The 19,922-nt window shown below is 64.4% G+C and overlaps 5 protein-coding genes across 13 annotated transcripts; 3 read left to right on the top strand and 2 right to left on the bottom strand.

Annotated features, from left to right (window-relative positions):
* The first annotated feature begins 1,210 nt into the window (after positions 1 to 1,210).
* Positions 1,211 to 4,201, top strand: LOC127475509 (uncharacterized). 2 transcript variants are annotated; one of them, XM_051797396.1, is made up of 8 exons: positions 1,211 to 1,432; positions 1,539 to 1,622; positions 1,900 to 1,988; positions 2,245 to 2,430; positions 2,588 to 2,725; positions 2,882 to 3,074; positions 3,397 to 3,764; positions 3,857 to 4,201. In XM_051797396.1, the coding sequence occupies exons 1-7, from the start codon at positions 1,219 to 1,221 to the stop codon at positions 3,732 to 3,734; spliced, it is 1,242 nt and encodes a 413-aa protein (XP_051653356.1). In that variant the 5' UTR covers positions 1,211 to 1,218; the 3' UTR covers positions 3,735 to 3,764; positions 3,857 to 4,201. The 2 variants fall into 2 exon arrangements, with proteins under 2 accessions (XP_051653356.1, XP_051653355.1); XM_051797395.1 differs by having other exon boundaries at positions 3,397 to 4,201.
* Positions 4,202 to 4,346: 145 nt separating this feature from the next.
* Positions 4,347 to 7,003, bottom strand: AFMID (arylformamidase). Of its 3 annotated transcripts, none has more exons than XM_051797415.1 (11): positions 6,911 to 7,003; positions 6,731 to 6,821; positions 6,548 to 6,652; positions 6,424 to 6,472; positions 6,202 to 6,287; positions 6,053 to 6,125; positions 5,678 to 5,775; positions 5,428 to 5,521; positions 5,124 to 5,253; positions 4,802 to 4,906; positions 4,347 to 4,687 (listed from the first exon to the last, which is right to left on the bottom strand). In XM_051797415.1, exons 1-11 carry the CDS (start codon positions 6,938 to 6,940, stop codon positions 4,658 to 4,660), a joined length of 891 nt encoding a protein of 296 aa, XP_051653375.1. In that variant the 5' UTR covers positions 6,941 to 7,003; the 3' UTR covers positions 4,347 to 4,657. The 3 variants fall into 3 exon arrangements, with proteins under 3 accessions (XP_051653375.1, XP_051653376.1, XP_051653377.1); XM_051797416.1 differs by having other exon boundaries at positions 5,428 to 5,506; XM_051797417.1 differs by lacking the exons at positions 6,202 to 6,287; positions 6,424 to 6,472.
* A 175-nt stretch (positions 7,004 to 7,178) lies between these two features.
* TK1 (thymidine kinase 1) lies at positions 7,179 to 10,184 on the top strand. Its single transcript, XM_051797433.1, has 7 exons — positions 7,179 to 7,404; positions 7,548 to 7,579; positions 7,671 to 7,784; positions 7,865 to 7,958; positions 8,284 to 8,373; positions 8,458 to 8,577; positions 8,689 to 10,184. Exons 1-7 carry the CDS (start codon positions 7,339 to 7,341, stop codon positions 8,842 to 8,844), a joined length of 672 nt encoding a protein of 223 aa, XP_051653393.1. The 5' UTR covers positions 7,179 to 7,338; the 3' UTR covers positions 8,845 to 10,184.
* Positions 10,185 to 10,489: 305 nt separating this feature from the next.
* Positions 10,490 to 12,714, bottom strand: SYNGR2 (synaptogyrin 2). Its single transcript, XM_051797431.1, has 4 exons — positions 12,560 to 12,714; positions 12,129 to 12,366; positions 11,746 to 11,885; positions 10,490 to 11,645 (listed from the first exon to the last, which is right to left on the bottom strand). The coding sequence occupies exons 1-4, from the start codon at positions 12,665 to 12,667 to the stop codon at positions 11,448 to 11,450; spliced, it is 684 nt and encodes a 227-aa protein (XP_051653391.1). The 5' UTR covers positions 12,668 to 12,714; the 3' UTR covers positions 10,490 to 11,447.
* Positions 12,715 to 12,763: 49 nt separating this feature from the next.
* TMC6 (transmembrane channel like 6) lies at positions 12,764 to 19,878 on the top strand. Of its 6 annotated transcripts, none has more exons than XM_051797349.1 (21): positions 12,764 to 12,901; positions 13,629 to 13,718; positions 13,797 to 13,915; positions 14,224 to 14,343; positions 14,458 to 14,616; positions 14,732 to 14,837; positions 14,936 to 15,032; positions 15,120 to 15,374; positions 15,651 to 15,841; positions 15,923 to 16,061; positions 16,213 to 16,368; positions 16,537 to 16,712; positions 16,861 to 16,942; positions 17,265 to 17,362; positions 17,516 to 17,605; positions 17,752 to 17,827; positions 18,080 to 18,213; positions 18,562 to 18,738; positions 18,923 to 19,001; positions 19,133 to 19,211; positions 19,562 to 19,878. In XM_051797349.1, exons 2-20 carry the CDS (start codon positions 13,633 to 13,635, stop codon positions 19,202 to 19,204), a joined length of 2,412 nt encoding a protein of 803 aa, XP_051653309.1. In that variant the 5' UTR covers positions 12,764 to 12,901; positions 13,629 to 13,632; the 3' UTR covers positions 19,205 to 19,211; positions 19,562 to 19,878. The 6 variants fall into 6 exon arrangements, with proteins under 6 accessions (XP_051653309.1, XP_051653308.1, XP_051653306.1 ...); XM_051797348.1 differs by having other exon boundaries at positions 19,522 to 19,878; XM_051797346.1 differs by having other exon boundaries at positions 19,430 to 19,878.
* Positions 19,879 to 19,922: the final 44 nt, after the last annotated feature.

Here is a 19,922-nt window from a genome sequence, read left to right as displayed (position 1 = left end):
CGGCTGGGCTCGGCAGCCGGCACAGCTCAGCTGTCCATGCTTCCAGGTCCAGGGCCAGTAACGGGAAGCGTCTGCTCTCAGTGACGGTAAATCAGATCGGGGAGATTAGAGGCCTTTTTGCCTAATCATGAGCAGCTTGAAGTTGGAGGACAAGTTCCTGGAACAAAGAGGAAATGGAGGCAGTAAATAAAGAAAAACTGTTAACATGTGGCCCTGCGTGTGAAAAATGTCTCATGAAGGACTGTTTATGGCTCACTCATCTGCGGGGCTGACAGCGAGGGGGGCAGTAAGGGAGGGGGCCCCATGGGCAGGGGCGCAGGCAGGGGCAGGGCAGCCAGTGGGGAAGCTGCAGGGCTCAGGATGGGGGATCTGGGGAGGGCAAAGGCTGTGGCGGGGCAGAGGGAGGGAGAAGGCAGCAGCATGGCAGGAGCCATGGTGCAGGTGGCTGGAATGTGGCACATACACAGGTGGGCAGAGCTGGGCAGCATAGCCCCTGAGGGGAAGGGGGGACCTGAACGCACCTGCCCTGCTGATCCCCTGCAAATGTCAGGAGAAAGTGTCAGGTTCTGCAGAGCTGTGCCCCCCTCCCCATCTACACCACGAGGCAGATGCAGCCCAGCCAGTCCAGCCTGACAGGGAAAGACAGGGGGGTTTCACTGCTGCACTGGGCACATGCCCTCCTGCTCCGGGGCAGTGCAGAGTTCTGCCAAGAGGCCAGTTGGTCCCCCCAGAGGAGGCAGGTAGCGCTGAGAACTGCGGAGCTGCCCACAGACCTCACAGCACCGGTGCAGTGCCAGCCCACCTTCGGTGCCACCGGGTGATGTGTCGGCAGCTGCCAGGGCAGACACAGCCAGAGTTGGAGCCAGGTGACCCCGTGCCAGCCCTCTTGGCAGCGGCACAGAGTGGCGGGAGCCGCAACTATCCTCGCTCAGCCATGGAAAGACTCGCGGATCCCCCCTGGTGCCCAGGATGGGGCTCCCGGTGAAGCGAGGGGCCGCGGCAGACTGCGGGGCTGGGGCGGTCCCCCACCCGTGTCACCCAGAGCCACTGTGGCTGAGGCGAGCGCACAGGTGGGGGATGGAGGGACGACAGCTCTACAGTGCCCACGCAGGGACTGCTGCCCCGTGCAGCCGCCACGGCATCCCTGCCCCGTTCCCGGGGCGGGGGCCGGGCGGTCCCGCCCCCGCCCGGGAGCCCTTGCGGGAGGCGGTCCCGGCGATGCGGGCGGTGCTGCGGCAGGGACGGCTGCCCTGGCCCAGGGGGGTGCTCGGGGGGTCGCAGCCGCGGAGGCCCCCCCGCCCCGCCGCGGTTTCCCCGCGCACCGTGGACCTGCGGAGCGACACGGTAACCCGGCCGTGCGCGGGGATGCGCCGCGCCATGGCCCGCGCCGTCGTGGGCGACGACGACTACGGGGAGGACCCGGCGGTGAACGGTGGGCGGAGGGGACGGACTTTCCGTGAGGTCCCCGGACCTGTGGGGTTCCCGGCGCCCCGGGACCCCCAGCGCCAGCCCCCCAGGACTCCCGTGTCCCCCCGCAGAGCTGCAGCGCCGGGCCGCGGGGACCCTGGGGACGGAGGCGGCTCTGTTCGTGCCCACGGCCACCATGGCCAACCTTATTGCTGGTGAGTCCGGGGCTGCGCTCGCTGCTCCCCGCGCCCCCAGGCCCGCTCCGGGGGCAGGTGGTGCCCCCGTCCCGTGGGACGTGTGGAGGGCCCGGACAGCCCTGCGCCTCTCGGGTCCCCAGAGCCCCGTTCCCCGGGAGAGCATTGCTGGGGCCGGGGCCCCCTCTGCTTTCCCCGGGGCAGAGCCCCACTGCTGCCGGGGAAGTCGTGGGGTGGTAGGGCAGAGCTGTGGGGTGCTGCCCTTGGCAATCCTCCTTCACGGCCCCTCTTCCCCTAGTGATGTGCCACTGCCAGCAGAGGGGGACTCAGCTGTTCCTGGGCCAGAACGCCCACCTGCACCTCTATGAGCATGGTGGGGCCGCACAGGTGGGTACGAGGGCGGCACGGTGGCACTGGTGGCAGTGCAGGCAGGGGCAGGAGGGCGGCCATGTGCTGCCCTCCTCTGGCTGCCAGGGCTGGGCTGGGCAGAGGACCCACTGCCACAGCATCACCCGGATTGTCCCAAACCACAGGCTGTGCATGAGTAGGGGCTGAGCACACTCGATGGAGGGGACAGAGGGGCAGAGGGCTGGAACCCCCCTGTCCCCTGTTGGCTCTGTGCTCTTACCCGCCCTGGCTGCAGGTTGCCGGTGTCCATTCCCAAGCCCTGCCAGATCTGCCAGACGGCACCTTCGACCTGGACCAGCTGGAGCTGACCATCCGCGAGGCCCATGGCAGCCGGTACCACCCACGCCCTCAGCTCATCTGCCTGGAGAACACGCACAGCTCGGCGGGAGGCCGGGTGCTGCCCCTCACCTACCTCAGGCAGGTGGGAGCCCACGGACAGTGCTGGCACAATCCTGCCTGACATGAGCAGCTGGACCCAGCACATTGATGCTCTGGGGACGCTGGAGCTCAGAGCGCAGTTCACAGTGGACAAGATGCCCCAGGGGTCCATCTCAGACCAGCTGCCCCTGTGCCCCCAGGTCCGTGAGCTCGCTGACCACTACGGGCTGCAGGTGCACATGGACGGCACACGGCTGATGAATGCGGCGGTGGCCCAGGGCGTGGAGCCTGCTCAGATCGCCCAGCACTGTGACTCCGTGTCCCTCTGCTTCTCCAAGGTGTGCTTGTGTGGAGAGGGGTCCCCAGGGCTGGCGGGAGGCAGCGCAAGCTGGAGCTTGGCCCTTGTTTGCAGGCGTTGTGCTAAGAACACACCTGGCAGGCTGGATGTGTCCCCAAGAGGGGCAGCAGGGGTGACCCCGCTGGTGGCTCTGCAGGGCCTGGGCGCCCCGGCCGGCGCGGTGCTGGCGGGGCGCAGGGAGTTCATCGCCGAGGCCTGGCGCACGCGGAAGCTGCTGGGCGGGGGGATGCGGCAGGCGGGAGTGCTGGCGGCCGCTGCCCTCCTCGGGCTGCAGCACGCAGAGACCACGCTGCACAGAGACCACGACAATGCCCGGCGCTTTGCAGAAGGTACCTCAGGGCCCCTCGGCCTGCCAGGAGGTAACGGCACACCCAGCACTGCCAGGCACTGCTGGGGTAGTGCTGGCTCAGGCACCATGCCCCAGTGGTCATGCTGGGTCTCCAGCCAGGTGAGGATGCTGCTGGGATCCTCACCTGTCTGGAGTGCTGGGGTGATTCTGTGACCATCCCCATGGTGCCCGCAATGACCCTGGTACCACACGGCGGAGTAAAGGGCCCCCCTTCAGCCAGGACCTGGGGCATGGCTGGGGCAGGTAGCCTCTCCCAGGTAGCCAGGCACTGGGCTTGCACCCACCACCCCGGCCTCCCACAGGCATCCATGTGCTGGACTTGCCTCTCTGCTCTGTTAACCTGGCAGCGGTGGAGACCAACATCGTGATGGTAAATGTCCGGGGGGCCTGGCCATCCCCTGCCGAGCTCTGCGATCACCTGCGTGCCACCAGCGAAGAGGAGGTGGCTGAGACCGGGCAGGCTGTCAGCGTCCTGCTGTTCCCCTGGTCGGCACACACCGTGCGTGCCGTCTGGCACCGCGACATCTCGGCCCACGACACTGAGCTCGCAAGGAGCAAGCTGGAGTTTGTTGCCAGGAAGTGTCAGGAGAAGCTGGCCCTGGGACTGCATCCGACTCCTTTGGGCACAGAGGGAGCCTGAGCATCCTCCCAGCCCCCCCGGCTGAAGCAGGTAGGCCAGCCCACAGTGCAGGGGCTGGGACCAGCCCCTGTGTGCTCCAGGTGTGTTCCCAGCTGACTGAAACACATCATCTGTCCCCACAGGCAGACTGACAAACCGGGGTGAGCCCAGCCTGGGGGAGACCCCAGTCCTTGGGGTGGTCAGTGCACAAAATAAATGTTTTCTGGCAGTACTGTGGCTGTGTGGGGTGTTTTAAGTGTGCCTGGCTCTCTTGCCTCTGCAGCAGGGACATTTTGGCCAAAGTCCCCATGGAGGGACAAATGCTCCTGAGGACATGGAAGCGTCTCATCCAGAGGACCAGAGTCACTGCACAGCAGCGCCAAGGTTTGTGTCTGGCCAGGACTGTCCCAGGAGCATGAGCCCAGCCTGGCTTAGATGGCTCCGTCACCCCCATTCCCAGAGGTTTGTGTCATCCCAGTCCTGCAGCCACAGGTGGGCTCCCCAGGCTTCTCTGTTATGTCCTGGGTCAGTGAGTCTGCAGCCCAGAACTCTGTGCTGGAAGAAGGGATTCCCTCAGCAGTAGTCACACTGGGTGTGCACTCACTGGCTCCCTGGGAAGCAGCTACCCCAGGCAACAGTAATTCTTGTTTTATTTTGTATCGACAATATGCAGTTTAAAGGACACTGAGGGAATGATCTTCATCGACCAGTTGTCTGGACAGAGCCTTGCAGCCCTCAGCCCCTCATGCTCCGGCAGGCAGGAAGGCAGGAAGACCCCAGGAAAGGGGCACCAGCCTAGGGTGGGCAGAGCAGAAGGGGCCAGGGGGGTCTGAGGCAGTGGCCACCCTGTGCTGGAGCAAGGAGGCAATGGGCGAGGGGAACACTGGCTGCCTGGTGCCGTCATGCAGGGCCATGGTCCCTGTCTGTTTGCTCTCAACATGCCATCATGCTCTTGAAATCATGTTCAGAATGACCTGGGATGAGGAACCAAGCCCTGTGAGCAGCAGCTGGCCCCGCTCCTCCCCACAGGGAGGTGACAGCCAGCCCTGCACCCACCTGATCTGTCTCAGCACAGCCCTCCTGCCTACCTGAGTGAGGATGTAGCTGTTCTCTGACAGCTTCTCAATGACATCAAAGTGATCCACACCGGCCAGATCCAGCAGGGAGACGGACCAGCCGGCTGCACGCAGGGCCTGTGGAGAGAGCGGTGCTGGCAGGAGGGACCTCAACGCCCACCTGCCCTGCACAGGGCAGCAGGAATGACAGCTTGGCAAGGACTGGTGTCCTTCCCCAAGCCAGAAGCGCCGCTTTGGTCCAGCATGCGAGCTCTTCATCCCAGCTGGACACATTGGCGAGGGCCAGCTGGAGCAGCACTCCCATGGAGCTGGGCAGGGCGCTGCTGGAGCTCACCTGGCTGTACTCCTGCGACTGCCTGCGAAACTCCGGGGAGTCGTGCTGGGCCACAACCACAAGCACCTCACAGGCCGCTGGCACCGCCGGGGCAACGTGTCGCATGGGACTATTCCTCTGGGCCACCTCCCTGCAGGAGTCACCGCAGTGGCAGCTGACACAGCCCCTCGCTCCAAGAACAGCCATGTCCTTGGCTGGGCTCATCAGCCAGGGGGTGGCACAGGCGCAGAGCGGCCACAGAGCCACTGATGTGTGCCTGCCTGTGCCCTGTCCCTGTGGCTGTCCCTGCAGTGTGCAGGCTCACCGGCTCATGTTCAGAGCATCGTTCACATAGGTGTGCAGGATGGGCTCCAGATCGTACACGCCGCTCACCAGCACTGCTCCTGAAGGCAGAGGCACTGGCAAGTGAGAGGCCACAGCTTGGGTGGCTCCCACAACCCTGGGGACCTCATCATTGGGCAGCTCATCCCCTCGGTTCCACAGCCCCACAGCCTTGTTCCAAGTGCAGAGACCAGTTCTCCTCCAGCCTCTGCACTGGGATACGCCAACCCTACCTTTGATATCTGGCACCACGTGGAATTCCGTCCAGTCTGTGAACAGCACCATGGCTGCCAGGTGAGCCCCTGCCGAGTGCCCACACAGGTAAATGCCTCTGGAAGGAGAGAGCCGTGAGCCAGTTCAGGGAGTGACTGGCAGGGACACCTGGGGACACCTAGGGACATCCTGCTCCATGCGGAGGGGGCAGCACGCCTGAACACAGCAGCTCGGATGTCTCCTAATCCATCAGCTGCTGCCTTGTGCAGTGATAGGATCAGGGCTGCAGGCACTGCCCAGCACTTGGGCTGAGGTGCTGGAGTCTTTGTCCTGGCGCAAGGCTCGTTTGCCCCCCCAGCCATGCTCACACATCAGCCCCCCTGGGAGCTGCCCACCTGATCTCAGGGTACTGCTCCACCAGGAAGGCAAGGCTGCGGCGCACCTGCAGAACCATAGTGTCCATGTGGCCTGGGCAGAGGGCAGAGGGCAGGGTCAGAGGGCGCCAGGCCATGCGCAGCCACAGCCTCTGCAGGGTGACACCCACCTCTGGGGGCTGTGTCGTACCCCACCGCCACCACCGCCACCCCCTGCGACACCAGCGGGGGGGCTGCAAACCCCGACTCGTCCTTACTGGGGAAGAGAGACAGGCTGTGGGGGCCACCTGGGGACTGGTCAGACCCCACGTACCCAGAGAGTCCCAGTGTCAGGAGAAGGGAGTCAGTAAGGGTGGGCAGGGGGAGTCCCTTCCCAAGGGATCCCACCTCACCTCAGGCACTGCCAGTATCCGCCATGGATGTAGACCAGGACCGGGAAGGCTGCACAGTGCAGTGGGGGGTGAGCAGAGGATCCGACCCCTGCCCACCCCTGTCCTCACCGTCTCTGTCACTTACTCCCAGAATGGTCCGTGGGGAAATAGATGTCCAGCTTCTCCCTGTCCCCTTTGCCATAGGGGACGTGCAGCGAGGTCTGGGCGCTGGCCCGGGCCCGCTCGGTTCCTGCAGGGCGGGAAGCGGTGGGGCATGGGGCCATGGCACCGAGCGCAGCCCCCACTCCCGGCGTCCCCCGCTCCTCACCTGCCGCCGTCACCGCGAGGTGGGCGTCGATGATGGTGTCCCGGTCGAGGCGGGGGGACCAGCGGCTGGGGGAGTACTGGTCCTCCAGCGCCTGCGAGGAGGCAACGGGGCTGCAGCGGGGGCCGAGAGAGACCCCGCGGTCTGGCAGAGAACCGCGCGCTACCTGCCCCCGGGCCCTACCTCGGCGGACATGTCCCGCCACCCGCCCATGGTGCGTCCGGTCCCGCGCCCGGTCCCGCCCAGACCCTGCGCCCCCTGCCCGCCCGGGGGCGGGGCCAGAGCGCGGGGGCGGGGCCGACCCCTTTCCATTGGCCACCCTAGAGGCGAGGCTGGAGCTCGGGCACAGGGCCAGAGCTCGGGGGCGGGGCCAGGGCCGGGGGCGTGTCCGGCCCCTCCCATTGGCCCTCCTGGCCCGGGAAGGCGGTGCCGACGCTCAGGGGAAAATAAGAATTTTGGCGCCCGTGGTCCCATTGGTCAGCATCGCGGAGCGCCAGCGCGGACCCTCCCGCGATTGGCTGGCACGGCGGCGCGTCAGCGCGGGGCCTCCTTCGATTGGCCGGCGCTGGCGCGGCGGAGCGGTGCGCGCGGGCTCTGGCCGTCAGTCCGCCATGAACTGCCTGACGGTGCCCGGCGTCCACCCCGGCTCGCCCAGCCGGCCCCGCGGGCAGATACAGGTACGGCACCGCCCGGGCACCGCGCTGGGGGGCACGGACAGGTACCGTCCCAGGGCACCCGGCTGGGGAGGCTGCGAGGCCGGGGACCGCACCGGCACCGGGTGGGGCCGGGGCTGTCCGCTGACCCGCCATTCTGCCCCCAGGTGATCTTCGGGCCGATGTTCTCCGGGAAGAGGTAGGCCCGGGGCGGGGGGCGCGGGGCGAGGCCCGGGGCGGGGTGCGAGGGGAGGGTCGGTGCCGGTGCCCGCTGACACAGTGTCTCGTAGCACGGAGCTCATGCGGCGGGTGCGGCGGTTCCAGCTTGCCCAGTACCGGTGCCTGCTGGTGAAGTACGCCAAGGACACGCGCTACAGCTCCTCCGGGGTCTCCACACACGATAAGTCAGTTCCTGGGGCAGGAGGACCACCCCCCCTCCGCGGGGGTGCCTGGTCTGCCCGGCTCACCCCCTCCCTGCCCGCAGGAGCACCATGGAAGCTGTGCCCGCCGGGCTCCTCCAGGATGTGTACCAGGAGGCGCTGGGCGCCGCCGTCATCGGCATCGACGAGGGCCAGTTCGTAAGTGCACAGCTGGAGGGGGTTCGGGGCGCTCTGGGGATCACAGGCTCCCCAGGATGCCCTGTGCAGACTAAGGCCTGAGTCCTCTGTAGGAAGAGATGGAAAGAAATGCCCTGGGGCAGTTTGATCCAGCTGGACTGTGTCTGTAGTCAAACCCTCCCTCCCTGTAGTCCCCGATGGCATGGGACTGGAGTCCATTCTAAAGACAGGGCATGTGGCTCTGACTTTCCTTGTTCCCGGTGCTGCTGTCTGGGTATGCACTGCAGGATCCAGAGCCAAGAGCTGCCCCTGCTCCCTCCTGATGCTGTGCCTGTGCCCCCTCCAGTTCCCAGATATTGTGGAGTTCTGCGAGACAATGGCCAACGCCGGGAAAACAGTCATCGTTGCTGCTCTGGATGGGACTTTCCAGAGAAAGGTATAACACTCATTTTGGTACAGCAGTTTCTTTGGGACCCTCACAGAACCCACCCAGCAGCACCTCCTACACTGTTTTGCACAGGCCTTTGGGAGCATCCTGAACCTCGTGCCGCTGGCGGAGAGCGTGGTGAAGCTGAATGCCGTGTGCATGGAGTGCTTCCGGGAGGCCTCCTACACCAAGAGGCTGGGAGCAGAGCAGGAGGTGAGTTCCCTTGGAACAGAAACTGCTTCACCTTTCCAGTCCTGCTGGTCCAGAGGGATCCCCTCAGGGAAGCTGGACTCTGCAGAGTCACCCTCCAAATTTTCCTGCCAGGTTGAAGTGATTGGAGGAGCTGACAAGTACCACTCTGTGTGCCGAGCCTGCTACTTCCGCAAGCGGCCCCAGCAGCCTGGGCTGGAGAACAAGGAGAACGTGCCCCTGGGGTTGAGGCAGCAAAAGGCAGCTGCCATTCGGAAGATCTTCACTTGACTGCTGGGAAAATGGAGGGGAAGAGAGCTCAGTGCCAGGGCTTATGGGCTCAGGATCTGCTTCCTCGTGCTTTTAGTGAACTGTTCAGTGCCTCAGCCCTCCCTGCCCAACCTCCACTGCCCCCCCACACCGAGCACCACAGCCAAGGAGGATCCACCTGGCCTGATGCTGGGGAGAGCTGAAGCGAGAGCCTGATGAGAGTGTGTTCCAGTCTCAGAATACAGAGAGAGACTGGTGTAGTTAGTGATGTTGCCACACACAGGCCCTGGCGAGCTGGGCTGCAGGGCTCTGGTTGCTCGCCGTGGCTCTGGCCGGCTCTCCCAGTGCTCTGTGTGTGCTCAGGCTGGCACTGGTGCTGGTTCTGGTGCCTGTGAATGCAGCTCTTCTCTCTTGTGCACTCTTGCTAAATTCCAGGTTTCTCAAGACAATGTACAGTCATTGAGACTGTACAGTATTTTGAACCCACTTCCTTTTTTAACAGTCTGAGGTAATTTGTCCCTTGTCACAGAGCTGTGGCACAACTTTTAAACCGACACATGCGACAGCCCAGCCCTGGGCAGGGCCTTGGCTTCTCCATTTGCTGACACTCTTATGACTGTTTTGTTAATTCTTGTTGAAACAGAAGAGGGGAAAGGAAGGCCCAACTCAGCCTGGCAGCAGGCTCTTCTGAGCCATTGAACTTCAAAGGGCTGGCGGTGGTCTAGCAGGCTGTGACAGAGTCCTTTGGAAGAACTGGTCCCAGGAAGAGCCTACTCAAAATTCAGGGCAGTTTTTCTCAGGTTCAAGATTGGTGCTGCCATTTTGGTGCTGCATTACCTGTGAGGGGTTTAGAGGCTCAGGGTTTCATCTACCCAGATTTCGGCGACTGTTCCTTTGAAGGTCCAGCTACTTGGCAAAGGGGCTCTGATCTGAAGGGCTGGTTCTTTACTTTAGTTGTGTCTCTTGCTCCCTCCTGAGCCTTCCAAAATTCTCGAGGCTGACTGTTCCTCTGCTCTAAGCTGACTGAAGGATCCTCTTCCCCCTTTGCTTGGTTCAGCTTCTGGAAGGTTGTTGGCTTTGTTCCTTACTCCTTGCAAAAGTGCTTTTCCCTGGAAGAGATCCACAGGCTCCAAGCAGTAGTTCTTGATTCTGGCCAGGCCAGATCTCCACGTGTGAGTGCAGGGTCACTGTTTGCCTGTGCCCTGGAAGGCTCCAAGAGCCACATGAACTCCCCCTGTTCCTCCCATGTTACCAGTGGGCACAACTGTACTCACAAGTACTCAAGTGCCAGGCCTGGGCTTTTCTCTCGGAGCTAGGGAAGGCACTGCTGCTGCTTTTAGGTTAATAAATAACTTAATGAACCTCTGTGTGCGTTTTCTACCAGAGTGCTCTGCAGAAGCTTCCTGGTTGTGGCCAGTGAGGCAGCCTGGGCTGGTCACTGGAGTGGTCACAGGGCAGGAGGGCTGCTCGCAGGGCTGGCACTGGAGCTCTGCTCGGATCGAGGAGCAGGAGGAGGGTTGCCTAAAAATAGCCACCAGCGTGAGTGTGCTGTTTGCAGCGCAGCAGTTGGCAGGGGCTGTGCCGCCACTGCCTCGCCTGGCACCCCCCAGCCCTCAGGGGGAGAGGGCAGTAGCCCCTTCTCCAGAGACAAAAGGCACATGGTGGCTCGGTGAAAAAGTTTATTCAAACCTTACAGTGACAACTACTTGAACACCAGCCCCAGCAGCAACAGCCCGCACCAGGCCACCAGGAACAGCTTCACCATAGCACAGCAGCGAACACAACCTGAGACAGCGGCCCTGCGGCACCCAGGGCAGCCGGAGTGCAGGTGGGAGCCGTGGGCAGGGCACGGCAGCACAGCCTCGCGTTGGCAGAGGCAGCGCTCATGGGGGAGGCAAGCAAGGGACAGAAAGGGCTCCAGGACCTTCCTCAGCTGGAGCAGCCCTGGCCCTCCTGAGGGATCCCAGCGCTCACCGCTCCCACGGATCCCAAACCGCTCCCACGGATCCCAAACCGCGGGAGCACTGGCAGCTCTAGTGCAGGCTGGGAGAAGGCACAGTGCGGCATCAGAGGAAGACAAGGGGGGCTTTGGCAACAGCTCACCCAGCAGCAGCCGAGCGGGGAAGGCACAGAAAGCTGGCACAGGCAGGAGCCAGGCCCGGCTGTGTTACGGCAGCAAGAGACGGCACTTGGGAGGATGCAGCCAGCAGGGCTGAAAGGCACTGGGGCCAGGACAGGCCAGGGCAGCAGTCACAGGGGCAGAGCCGGGGCAGGGTCAGGGGAGTGTGAACCACACACTCCACCAAGGCACCACAGCGAGGGCAGAGGCTCAGCTATGCCAGGGCTGCCCGCACACCCACCCTCCCGCAGCCACAGGGCTCACCCAGCAGCTGCAAATCACCACCGTGTGCCGAATCACCCACCACACACGGGGCTCTCGACCCCTCATCAGGGAGCTTGGCTCCAGCATCAGGACCAGGCCCCTCCTGCGCCCCATGCCAAGGCCCGGTCACCTTCACACAAAGCAGCCGTCACCCTCCCACCCCTCCAAGTCGCAGGCCCCTCCCTCCCACCCCACAGAAGGAATTGCACTGGTACAGCCACCCGCAGGCACCAGCCGGGGCTCAGTACACCGGGGGGGGCTGGTACCCCTCCGGGGCCTCTGCCGTGTGGGTGAAGGGCGGCTGCTGGTAGCTCTCATGGCTGATGTTGGGGTAGCTGGAGTAGGGAGTCGAAACCTCTGGGGTGGGGTCGACATAGCTTTGAGCAAAGTCCTCCACCCCCATTTTGTACCTCTTGTAAGCGAAGGTCAGCAGGAGGCCCTGCAGAGAGGAGGGGCAGCAGCGTTAGGGCTGTCCTGCACTGTGCAGTAAAGGGGGCCCCTCCATGCTCCCCCCAAGCAGGGCAGGGTGGTTCACTCACCCAGGAGAAGATGGAGAAGAAACTGAAGGTGATGGCAGCACGGGCAGAGTCTGCCACGATGTACACGTGCTCAGTCCATGTCCAGGACCACTGGTTGGTCAAGAAGCAGAACCCGATGAACCACAGGAAGGTCCAGAGACCTGTGGGGGCAAGTAGCATGAAGACCCTGCTCCACCGTGCGGGCCGGTGCAGGCACCCGGCCGGGGGCAGTCACTCCTCAGGACGCCCAGCAGCAGCAGCAGCAGCAGCAGCAGCTCGTGGCCGACGGGCAGCGTGCCAGGCGGGAGCGACTCCCTTTGCCAGGCACCGGCAGCCACGTCACGGGACAAGGCGGCCATTGTGCCAGCGGCGGGAGGCACAGCCCTGCCCCGCGCCCACGGTACCTGAGAAGCCGAGGTCGGCCAGGACCAAGTACTTGCGGTCGGTGGCGTTGCTGATCTGGGGGAAGTAGACGTCCACCATGAAGAAGAAGATGCAGGCGAGGAAGGCGAGGACGCCGATGCCGATGCCGTAGCGACAGGCGTCCTCATTGTGGTTGAAGACGCAGAAGAGATGGGAGTCCTCGGGCGTGCTGATGTAGCCATCCCCGACGAGGCAGGCGAACACGATCAGGGCGAAGATCTGTGAGGCGGAGCCGGTGTCCAGTGGGCGGCACCGAGACGGGGAGGCCCTTCGGGGGCTGCCCGTGCCCGACGGGCCGGGGACACCGGCCAGGGCGGAGGGGAGGCGGGCCCGGACGGGCTCCAGGGGAGGGCCCGGCCCGTCCGCGGCCCGTCCCGACGGGGCTCTCCCGCCCGGTCCCGTCCCGACTCACCGCACTGACGATCCGCGCCAGCACCTGCGGCTGCTGTACGAAACGGACCAGGTCGAAGGCGCCGCCAGCCTTCGCCGCTCCGTAGGCGCCGCTGCCGCCGCCCTCCATCGCGTTCCGCCGCCGCTCCTGCGCGGCACCGCCCCGGGAGGGCCGGGCCGGGCGGTCCCGTGGCGCTGGGGCGGGGCGGGCTCGGGCCGGCGGGACCGGGGCTCCCCCGCCCGGACACAGAGGGCCGCGCTCGGCCCGCGCTGCACCCCGGTGCCCCGCTCCGTCCCTGCCTCCGCCCCGGTGTAACGGGGACGGGCAGCACCGCCCCCACGGCCCGGCCGGCGGCGGGTCCCGGTGAGCGCGGCCGAGGGGAAAGAGGGGCTTTGGGGGGCTCCCGCCGCCCCCGCCCGGTACCGGGAGACGGCGGGAACGGCGGGGCGGGCAGGGCTCGGTGCTCCCCGCCCTCCCAGCGGATCCGCACCCACACCGGCCCACGGCCCCGGCGGAGGCGGCGGGAGCCCCGAGGGGCGTCCCGTCGGTTCCCGGTGTCGGGGCGGGCGGGAGCTGCCGCGGAGCTCCGCAGCCGGCGTCTGCCCCGAGCAGCCTTAGCCCGCTCCGGGGGCAGAGGGGGTTGCGGAGCCCGAGGGTTGGTGGAGGAGGGAAGGAAGGAGACGACGCTGGGCACCGGCGGGAGCGGGCGGGGGGACACGGCGGCGGGGCACGGGGGAGTCTGTGCTCCCATGTGTCCTCTTGGGGCCGGTTCGGACCCCTCCCGAGCCGTGAGCTGGGGCTGGTGCTTGGAGGCTCCGTCCCTGCCCCTGAGGGTCCCGGGACGGCGGGCGGGCTCCTCCCGCGCGGGACCCGCTCGGCGGCGGCACCGCCCTATCCGTCCGTTCTTCCTTCCTGCCGCTGCCGGGTTGGCCCCGGGGTTAGTCCCGGGTTTAGGCCCGCAGACCGCGCGCTCCCGCCTGCCCCGGATCCCGCACGCAGTGGCTGCGGTTCCATCCTCGTCCAGCGGGCCGGCAGAGCGCGGGGGAACCGGGGGCCGGGGCCACTGACGCCCGTCCGCTCGCCGCGGCAGGCCCATGTCGGAGGGACCTGCTCGGCCCCGCAGGATGTCCCAGCCGCCCTCCATCACCCTCCACGTCCCCGAGGGCACCGAGAGCGATGGGTGAGTGTGACCCTCACACTGCCCCGCTGTGCCCCTGCTCTTGCACCTCAGTGGCATGAGGTCTCTGTGTCCCTGCAGCCAGGAGCCGAGTCCGGACAACGAGAGAGCCCTGCACACCTCCTTCCACCAGCTTATCCTGGAGCAGAGCAGCTTGATCGAGGCAGGTCTGGAGCTGGAGATGAAGGAGAGGGACAGAGGTAAAAGCACTGCAGCTGGGGCAGGCTGAGGGCAATGTGTGTGCCCAGGGCCATCCACCCACCCTGACCCTGCTTGGGCTGGCTGGGGTACATGCCATGGCTGTGGCCAAAGCCTTGAAGGAGCCTGCTGATGCCTTGGCTGGTGCAGGGCAGAGCAGCTCTTGGGGACATAAAGAGTGTCCCTGGAGTAGGGGGTACTCTGGGGGAAGCACACACCAGGACACACATCTGGCCTCTGTGCTGGAGCGGAGCAGTGGGGACACAGGGATGAGCCTTGGGCACTCTGCATCCTGCCTTCCCCCTCCTAGAGTCCCCGGCCTGCCTGGCTCCCCCAGACGCCTGGCCAGAGCCAGGGCAGGGTGAGCAGTACCCTGGCTACTGCTCCGCCTCCCTGCAGATCCTGGCCAGCATGCCCAGCCGCACCATCGGTAGGTGCCACCTGCCCTCCCGCCTTTCTCCAGGCCCCAGAGCCTCTCAGAGAGCTCTCCCGCCTACCCTGCTCTCCCACAGCCACTCAAACCCTGCCCTGCTCTGGCCTGCAGGACGCAGCCTCGGGGCCATCATCTCCCAGTACTGCAACCGTACGGCCCGGCTGCGGCGCCGGAGCAGCCGCCCGCCCCTGCAGCAGCTGAGCCGTGCGGCGCGGCCCAGCCTGCGGCACTACGACCTGGACACTGACCCCGCCAGGGCCACGCTGGAAGGTGAGGGTCCCCTGGAGCGGGAGCAGGCAGTGCCAGGCACTGTCCCTGTTCTGAGTTTGGGAAGGGCATGCTGTGACATGGCTAGCTGTGTCCCACTGAGCCCCCTGTGCCCCAGACAAGTGGAGCCTGCTGGTGAAGGAGCTGCTGAGCCTCTCGCCCTACCAGCGCAGCCAGATGCTGCTCACTTTGCCCATCAGCCTGGCAGAGAAACGCACCCTCCGGTAGGTCCCCTTGCACCAGCCCCGACCAGGCAGGGCTCCCACAGCCAGAGCCATCCCGGGACCTGTGGTACCCTCTGACACTCCTCTCTGCTGGGCAGGCGGCAGGTGAACAGGCAGAGGGGCCTCCTGAGGCAGCGTGCCCAGCACTGGGCCCCCTCTTCGCCCTGTGGATGGTCCATCGTCTACATCGGCCTCGTAAGTCAGGGCGCGGTCTGCACAGCAACGTAGGGGCTCCAGTGCAGGCTCTGGCTCTGGTGCTCTCCCCAGGTTCTCTCTCCCCAGGGCTGCCGAGGTCTCTGGTACAGGCTCCTCTCCCTGCTCCGCACCGCGCAGCCCTGGCACTACACCTTGAAGCAAATCAGTGGCCGCTTTGGCTCCAGCGTCCTCTCCTACTTCCTCTTCCTCAAGACGCTCCTTATGTTCAACTTCTTCTCATTTCTCATCCTCCTGGCCTTCGTGGTGGCCCTGCAGGCTGTGTACCCCCCTACCTCGGCCAGCCCCCCCCCCTTCACCGGCCTGGAGCTCCTCACAGGAGCGGTAAGCACAGCCCACGCATCAGGGCCCGGGCATGCCCGGACAGGGGCTGCTCCAGGCCTGGGGTGCAGCCCCACAGCCCCACCACAGTGATGCCCCAGTCGCTGCCCTTGCACAGCTGGGCCCCAGGACTGCCAGTGCTGTGGGTGCAAAGGGGGTGCCTGGTGCTGCCCCAGCCTAGGACTCTGTCCCCGGGGCTGGCACAGAGGTGCCAGGCTGGCTGGGGAGCTGCAGGCACCGCCAAGGTCCCCATGGGCCACATCCTGTGCTTTCCCACAGGGCTACTTCACACACTCACTGCTGTACTATGGCTACTACAGCAACATCACCCTCAATGACCCCTGCACCCCTGGCTCCAAGGGCAGCGCGTGCCCCCCCGCAGCCCCCCTGTTCCCATACAACATGCCACTGGCCTACCTGTTCAGCGTTGGGGTCTCCTTCCTCATCACCTGCATCCTGCTGGTTTACTGGTGGGTCAGCAGCACCTACGGCACTGCCAGCCTTCCCCCTTCACTCAGCCCTGATCCCTGATGCCCTCTCCCTCAATGCAGCGTGTCCTGCTCTTTTCGGGAGAGCGTGGGAAGCTCCATGGGGGACCTGGCTGTCAAAGTCTTCTGCGCCTGGGACTTCAAGGTGATCCAGAGGCGCTCAGTGAAGCTGCAGTGTGAGAACTTCTGCACCCAGCTGAAGGTGAGGAGCTGGGTGATACAAACACCCCCAATCCCACTCTTGCATCAGCGCTTTGTCCATCATCCCTCTAGGTCCTGCCACAGTGCAGTGGGACAGACCCTTGCTCTGGACACGGAGCAGGTTTGGCAGCTCTGGCACTGCTCTCTTCCAGGAGCTGCTGGCAGAGCAGCGCTCCCGCTCCCACTCCCAGAGCCTCTGCCAGCGCCTGAGGCACTGCATCATGGTACTCCTGGCCTGGACCCTGGCACTGGGCTCGGTGCTGGGCTGCACACTGGCTGTGCACCACTTGTCTAAGCACATGCATGTGGTGAGTGCCAGCCCTCGCCCTGGGGTTGGAGGGACGTGGCAGGGGTAGCGGGGAGGGAGGCAGGGGCAGCCCCGTTGCAGCTCTTCTCCTGGCCTGGATGTTTGCTGCCTTCCCTAAGGATGCCTGGCTGCCCAAGTCCGTGTGCTCACCACAGTACCTGCTCACCAGGTTCAGCAGGAGCAGCGAGCATGGGGCAGTGGCAGGTGGCAGCAGGAAGCCATCCTGCTGGTCCTGCCCCTCGTGGTATCTCTCCTCAATGCACTGATGCCCCACCTGTACAACTTGCTGGCGATGTGGGAGAAGCAGGACTCCCCTGTGACACAGGTCTACGTGGCCATCTGCAGGTGGGCTGGCTGGGGCTATGGTGAAGGGCGAGTCCTCCACCCCCACCTGTGGCATGGGGGATGCTTTGGGGCCAGGCACCCTGTCTGTGGGGCTTGGCCCCTCCTTCCCCTGGGCTCAGGGGCTCCTGGCCCTGCTCCTGCTCTCCAGGAACCTCATTCTGAAGATGGTGGTCCTCAGCCTGCTGTGTTTCCAGTGGCTCAGCCGGAGTGTTGTCTGCTCAACAGAGGAGGTCAGCACTGCTGCCCTGGGGCTGTGAGGGGCCAGGCTCAGCATGGGGCCATGGAAGGAACTGGTGGTTTCTTCCTTATTAGATATTAGGAAGAAATTCTTCCCTGTGACAGTGGTGAGGCACTGTGCACAGGTTTGCCCAGAGCAGCTATGGCTGCCCCATCCCTGGAAGTGTTTAAAGCCAGGTTGGACAGGTCTCGGAGCAACTTGGTCTAGTGGAAGGTGTCTCTGCCCATGGCAGGAGGGTGGAATGAGATGAGCTTTAGGGTTCCTCCAACCCAAAGCATTCTGTGATTGTATGTCACCCTTGCTTGTATCTCTAGTGCTGGGAGACATGTGTGGGGCAGGACCTTTATCGCTTTGTGGTGATGGATTTCATATTCACCTTGCTGGACACGCTCTTTGGGGAGCTGGTGTGGAGGTAACGTGCCCCAGGATGTGTCCCCCCCCCCGGTGTTGCGTGCCTGCACGGCCCCAGCTCTCTGGTGTGCCCAGGCTCTGCTACATCAGAGTGGGAAGGTGGGTGCAAGGGTCCCCCTGGGCAGTGTGGAAGCAGAGCTTTGCTCCTCTCCAGGCTGATCCTGGAGAAGAGGCTGAGGCAGAGGCCCGAGTTTGACATTGCCCGAAATGTGCTGGAGCTGATCTACGGGCAGACCCTGACCTGGTGAGATGTCTCTGCCTGATGTGGCTCCTTCCTCTGCTGGCAAATACCTTGTGTTCCTCAAGAGCCCCGTGGGTGCCCCAGCTGTGCCCACCAGTGGCTCCCTTGGGGCTCAGACCCAGGCGAGCTCGTCTTCCCCCCATTCCCAGGCTGGGCATTCTCTTCGCTCCACTCCTGCCGGCCGTGCAGATGCTGAAGCTGCTGCTGCTGTTCTATATCAAAAAGGTGTGATTCCCTCTGCCCCCTGCAGTTCCCCACTGGTGACACAGCAGTGACACTGTGCCCTGCCAGTGCCAGCCTCTGCTGCAGCAGCAGTGCTGCACAGAGCAGCCCCGTCCTGGTGGGACTGAGCAGAGGTTGCTGGGGAGAGGGTGTCCAAGCTCACTTGGCTTCCAGCGGGTAGGAGGGAGAGGACAGCAGGGTGGGGGCCACACTTCAGGAGCCGGCAGCCCACAGGACGCTGCTCCCTGTTCACAGACCAGCCTGATGCGGAACTGCCAGTCCCCCAGCAAGCCCTGGCAAGCGTCGCATATGAGCACCATTTTCATCACCCTGCTGTGCTTCCCCTTCTTCCTGGGTGCAACCATCTTCCTCTCCTACACCATCTGGTCGTGAGTACCCACCAGGCCATGGCATGGGGCACAGGACCCCTGGCAGCCTGGAGACGGAGGGGCTTGGAGACACCATGCCCCCCAACCCCCACATCCCCAGCGCCAGGCTGTGCAGTGCTGTCCCAGGCAGGGAGGTGCTACCCAGCCACTGGCTTGTGCCCACTTCCTCCAGCTGTTCACGGGTGTTCCTGGTGCAGGACACAAGGATGAAGATCCCTGGAGATGCTGGGGACAGCGAGGCTGGGTCCCAGGAGGGCTGGATGTCTGAGACAGGCAGTGCCCTGGGCTGGGGGCAGTGGCTGCTGGGCTGCCCATTGCTCTGACCACCCTGTCGGTCTGTCTGCTCAGGGTGCAGCCATCAGAAACGTGTGGACCCTTCCGGGGGCTAGAAACCATCTACAAATCAGGGAAGAGCTGGGTGCTAGTGCTGCAGAAGTCCAACCCCAACATCACTTGGTTCGCCTGGGTCCACCAGCACCTGGTGGAGAACACCTTCCTCCTGTTCTTCATGTCTGGGGCCCTCCTGTGAGTATAGACCAAAGCCCAAGGCTGAATCCTGGGCCTTGCTTTGAGGGTCCCACTGTCATGGCCCTAAGCAGGGCTGGGAGCTGGGGTGACAATCCAGAGCCCTGTGCCCCATCCTGGTGCCAGGAGCACAGTGTTCCTCAGCTTCCTGCCCAGTTGCCACCATCCCCTCCTGTTGTCGCAGAGCTGTGATCTACTTCTACATCCAAGTGGTGAGAGGCCAGCAGAGGGTCATCTGCCTGCTCAGGGAGCAGATTGCCAAGGTGTGTGAGCGCTGCACCCTGTCCCTGCCCGTCCTGGCTGCTCCAGGCCTGGTCCAGCCCCAGGACTGCCAGTTCAGGCTCTGGCCCTGGCAGCACTGCCACTCAGCTGTCCCACGGCTCTGTTGTTGCAGGAGGGGGAAGATAAGATATTTCTCATGCAGAAGCTTCACTCCGTTTATGAGCAGCGAGAGAGACGTGCCTGAGGCCCAGGTAAGGCTGGCATGAAGGGCTGGATCTGTCCATCACAATACTGTGCTGGAAGCTGCAGGACCACAGGATGCTGGGGAAGATCCTCCCTGCTTGCTGTGGCCAAGGACCCTTTGAGGCATGTCAATAGAAATGCCATGGCACAGGGATGCAGGTGCTCCTGCTGCCTGCAGCTGCTGGGATGCAGCACATGCAGAACTAGGACTGCTGTCACACCCCAGGGCACAGCAGTGGGGCTGCCTCACCAGCACAGTCCTGCCTGTGGGTGATCACTGCTTGCAGAGAACAGCTCTTCAGCTCTCCTCCCTACCAGCACACTGACCCCATGGAGAATGGCCCTGGGCTGTTTTCAGAATCCTTTGGAGACAGCAGAGCTTTCTGGATGGAGAAACCTGCAGCCCATTTCACGTTGTCCAGGGGCAGCAAGGATGGAACTGGGAGCTGACAGGCACTGACAGGGCTGACCCAGCTCCAGCCCTGTGCCTGGCTCGCCAGGAGAGCAGCTGTCTGATCCCAGTCCCACGAAAAAGGCCTCTGGGCCACCCCAGCAGCCCTACACACACTGCACCAGCTGGCAAGACGGACTCAGAAGAACCACTGTGGTGCTGGGCTGAGCAGGGACCCCGTGGGCTCAGGCTGACCTGGCCCATTAAAGTGCTGCTGCACAGGAGGGCTCTGGCTGGTGTCTGGACCTGTTGGGCTGGAAGCAGGCAG

Source organism: Manacus candei, unplaced genomic scaffold (genome assembly GCF_025592945.1).
Source record: "Manacus candei isolate 608988 ecotype Guabito, Panama unplaced genomic scaffold, ASM2559294v1 h1tg000047l, whole genome shotgun sequence".
NCBI lineage: Eukaryota > Metazoa > Chordata > Aves > Passeriformes > Pipridae > Manacus > Manacus candei.
The sequence above is the reverse complement of the archived record's forward strand: the minus strand, read 5'-3'. Positions and strand labels throughout refer to the sequence as shown.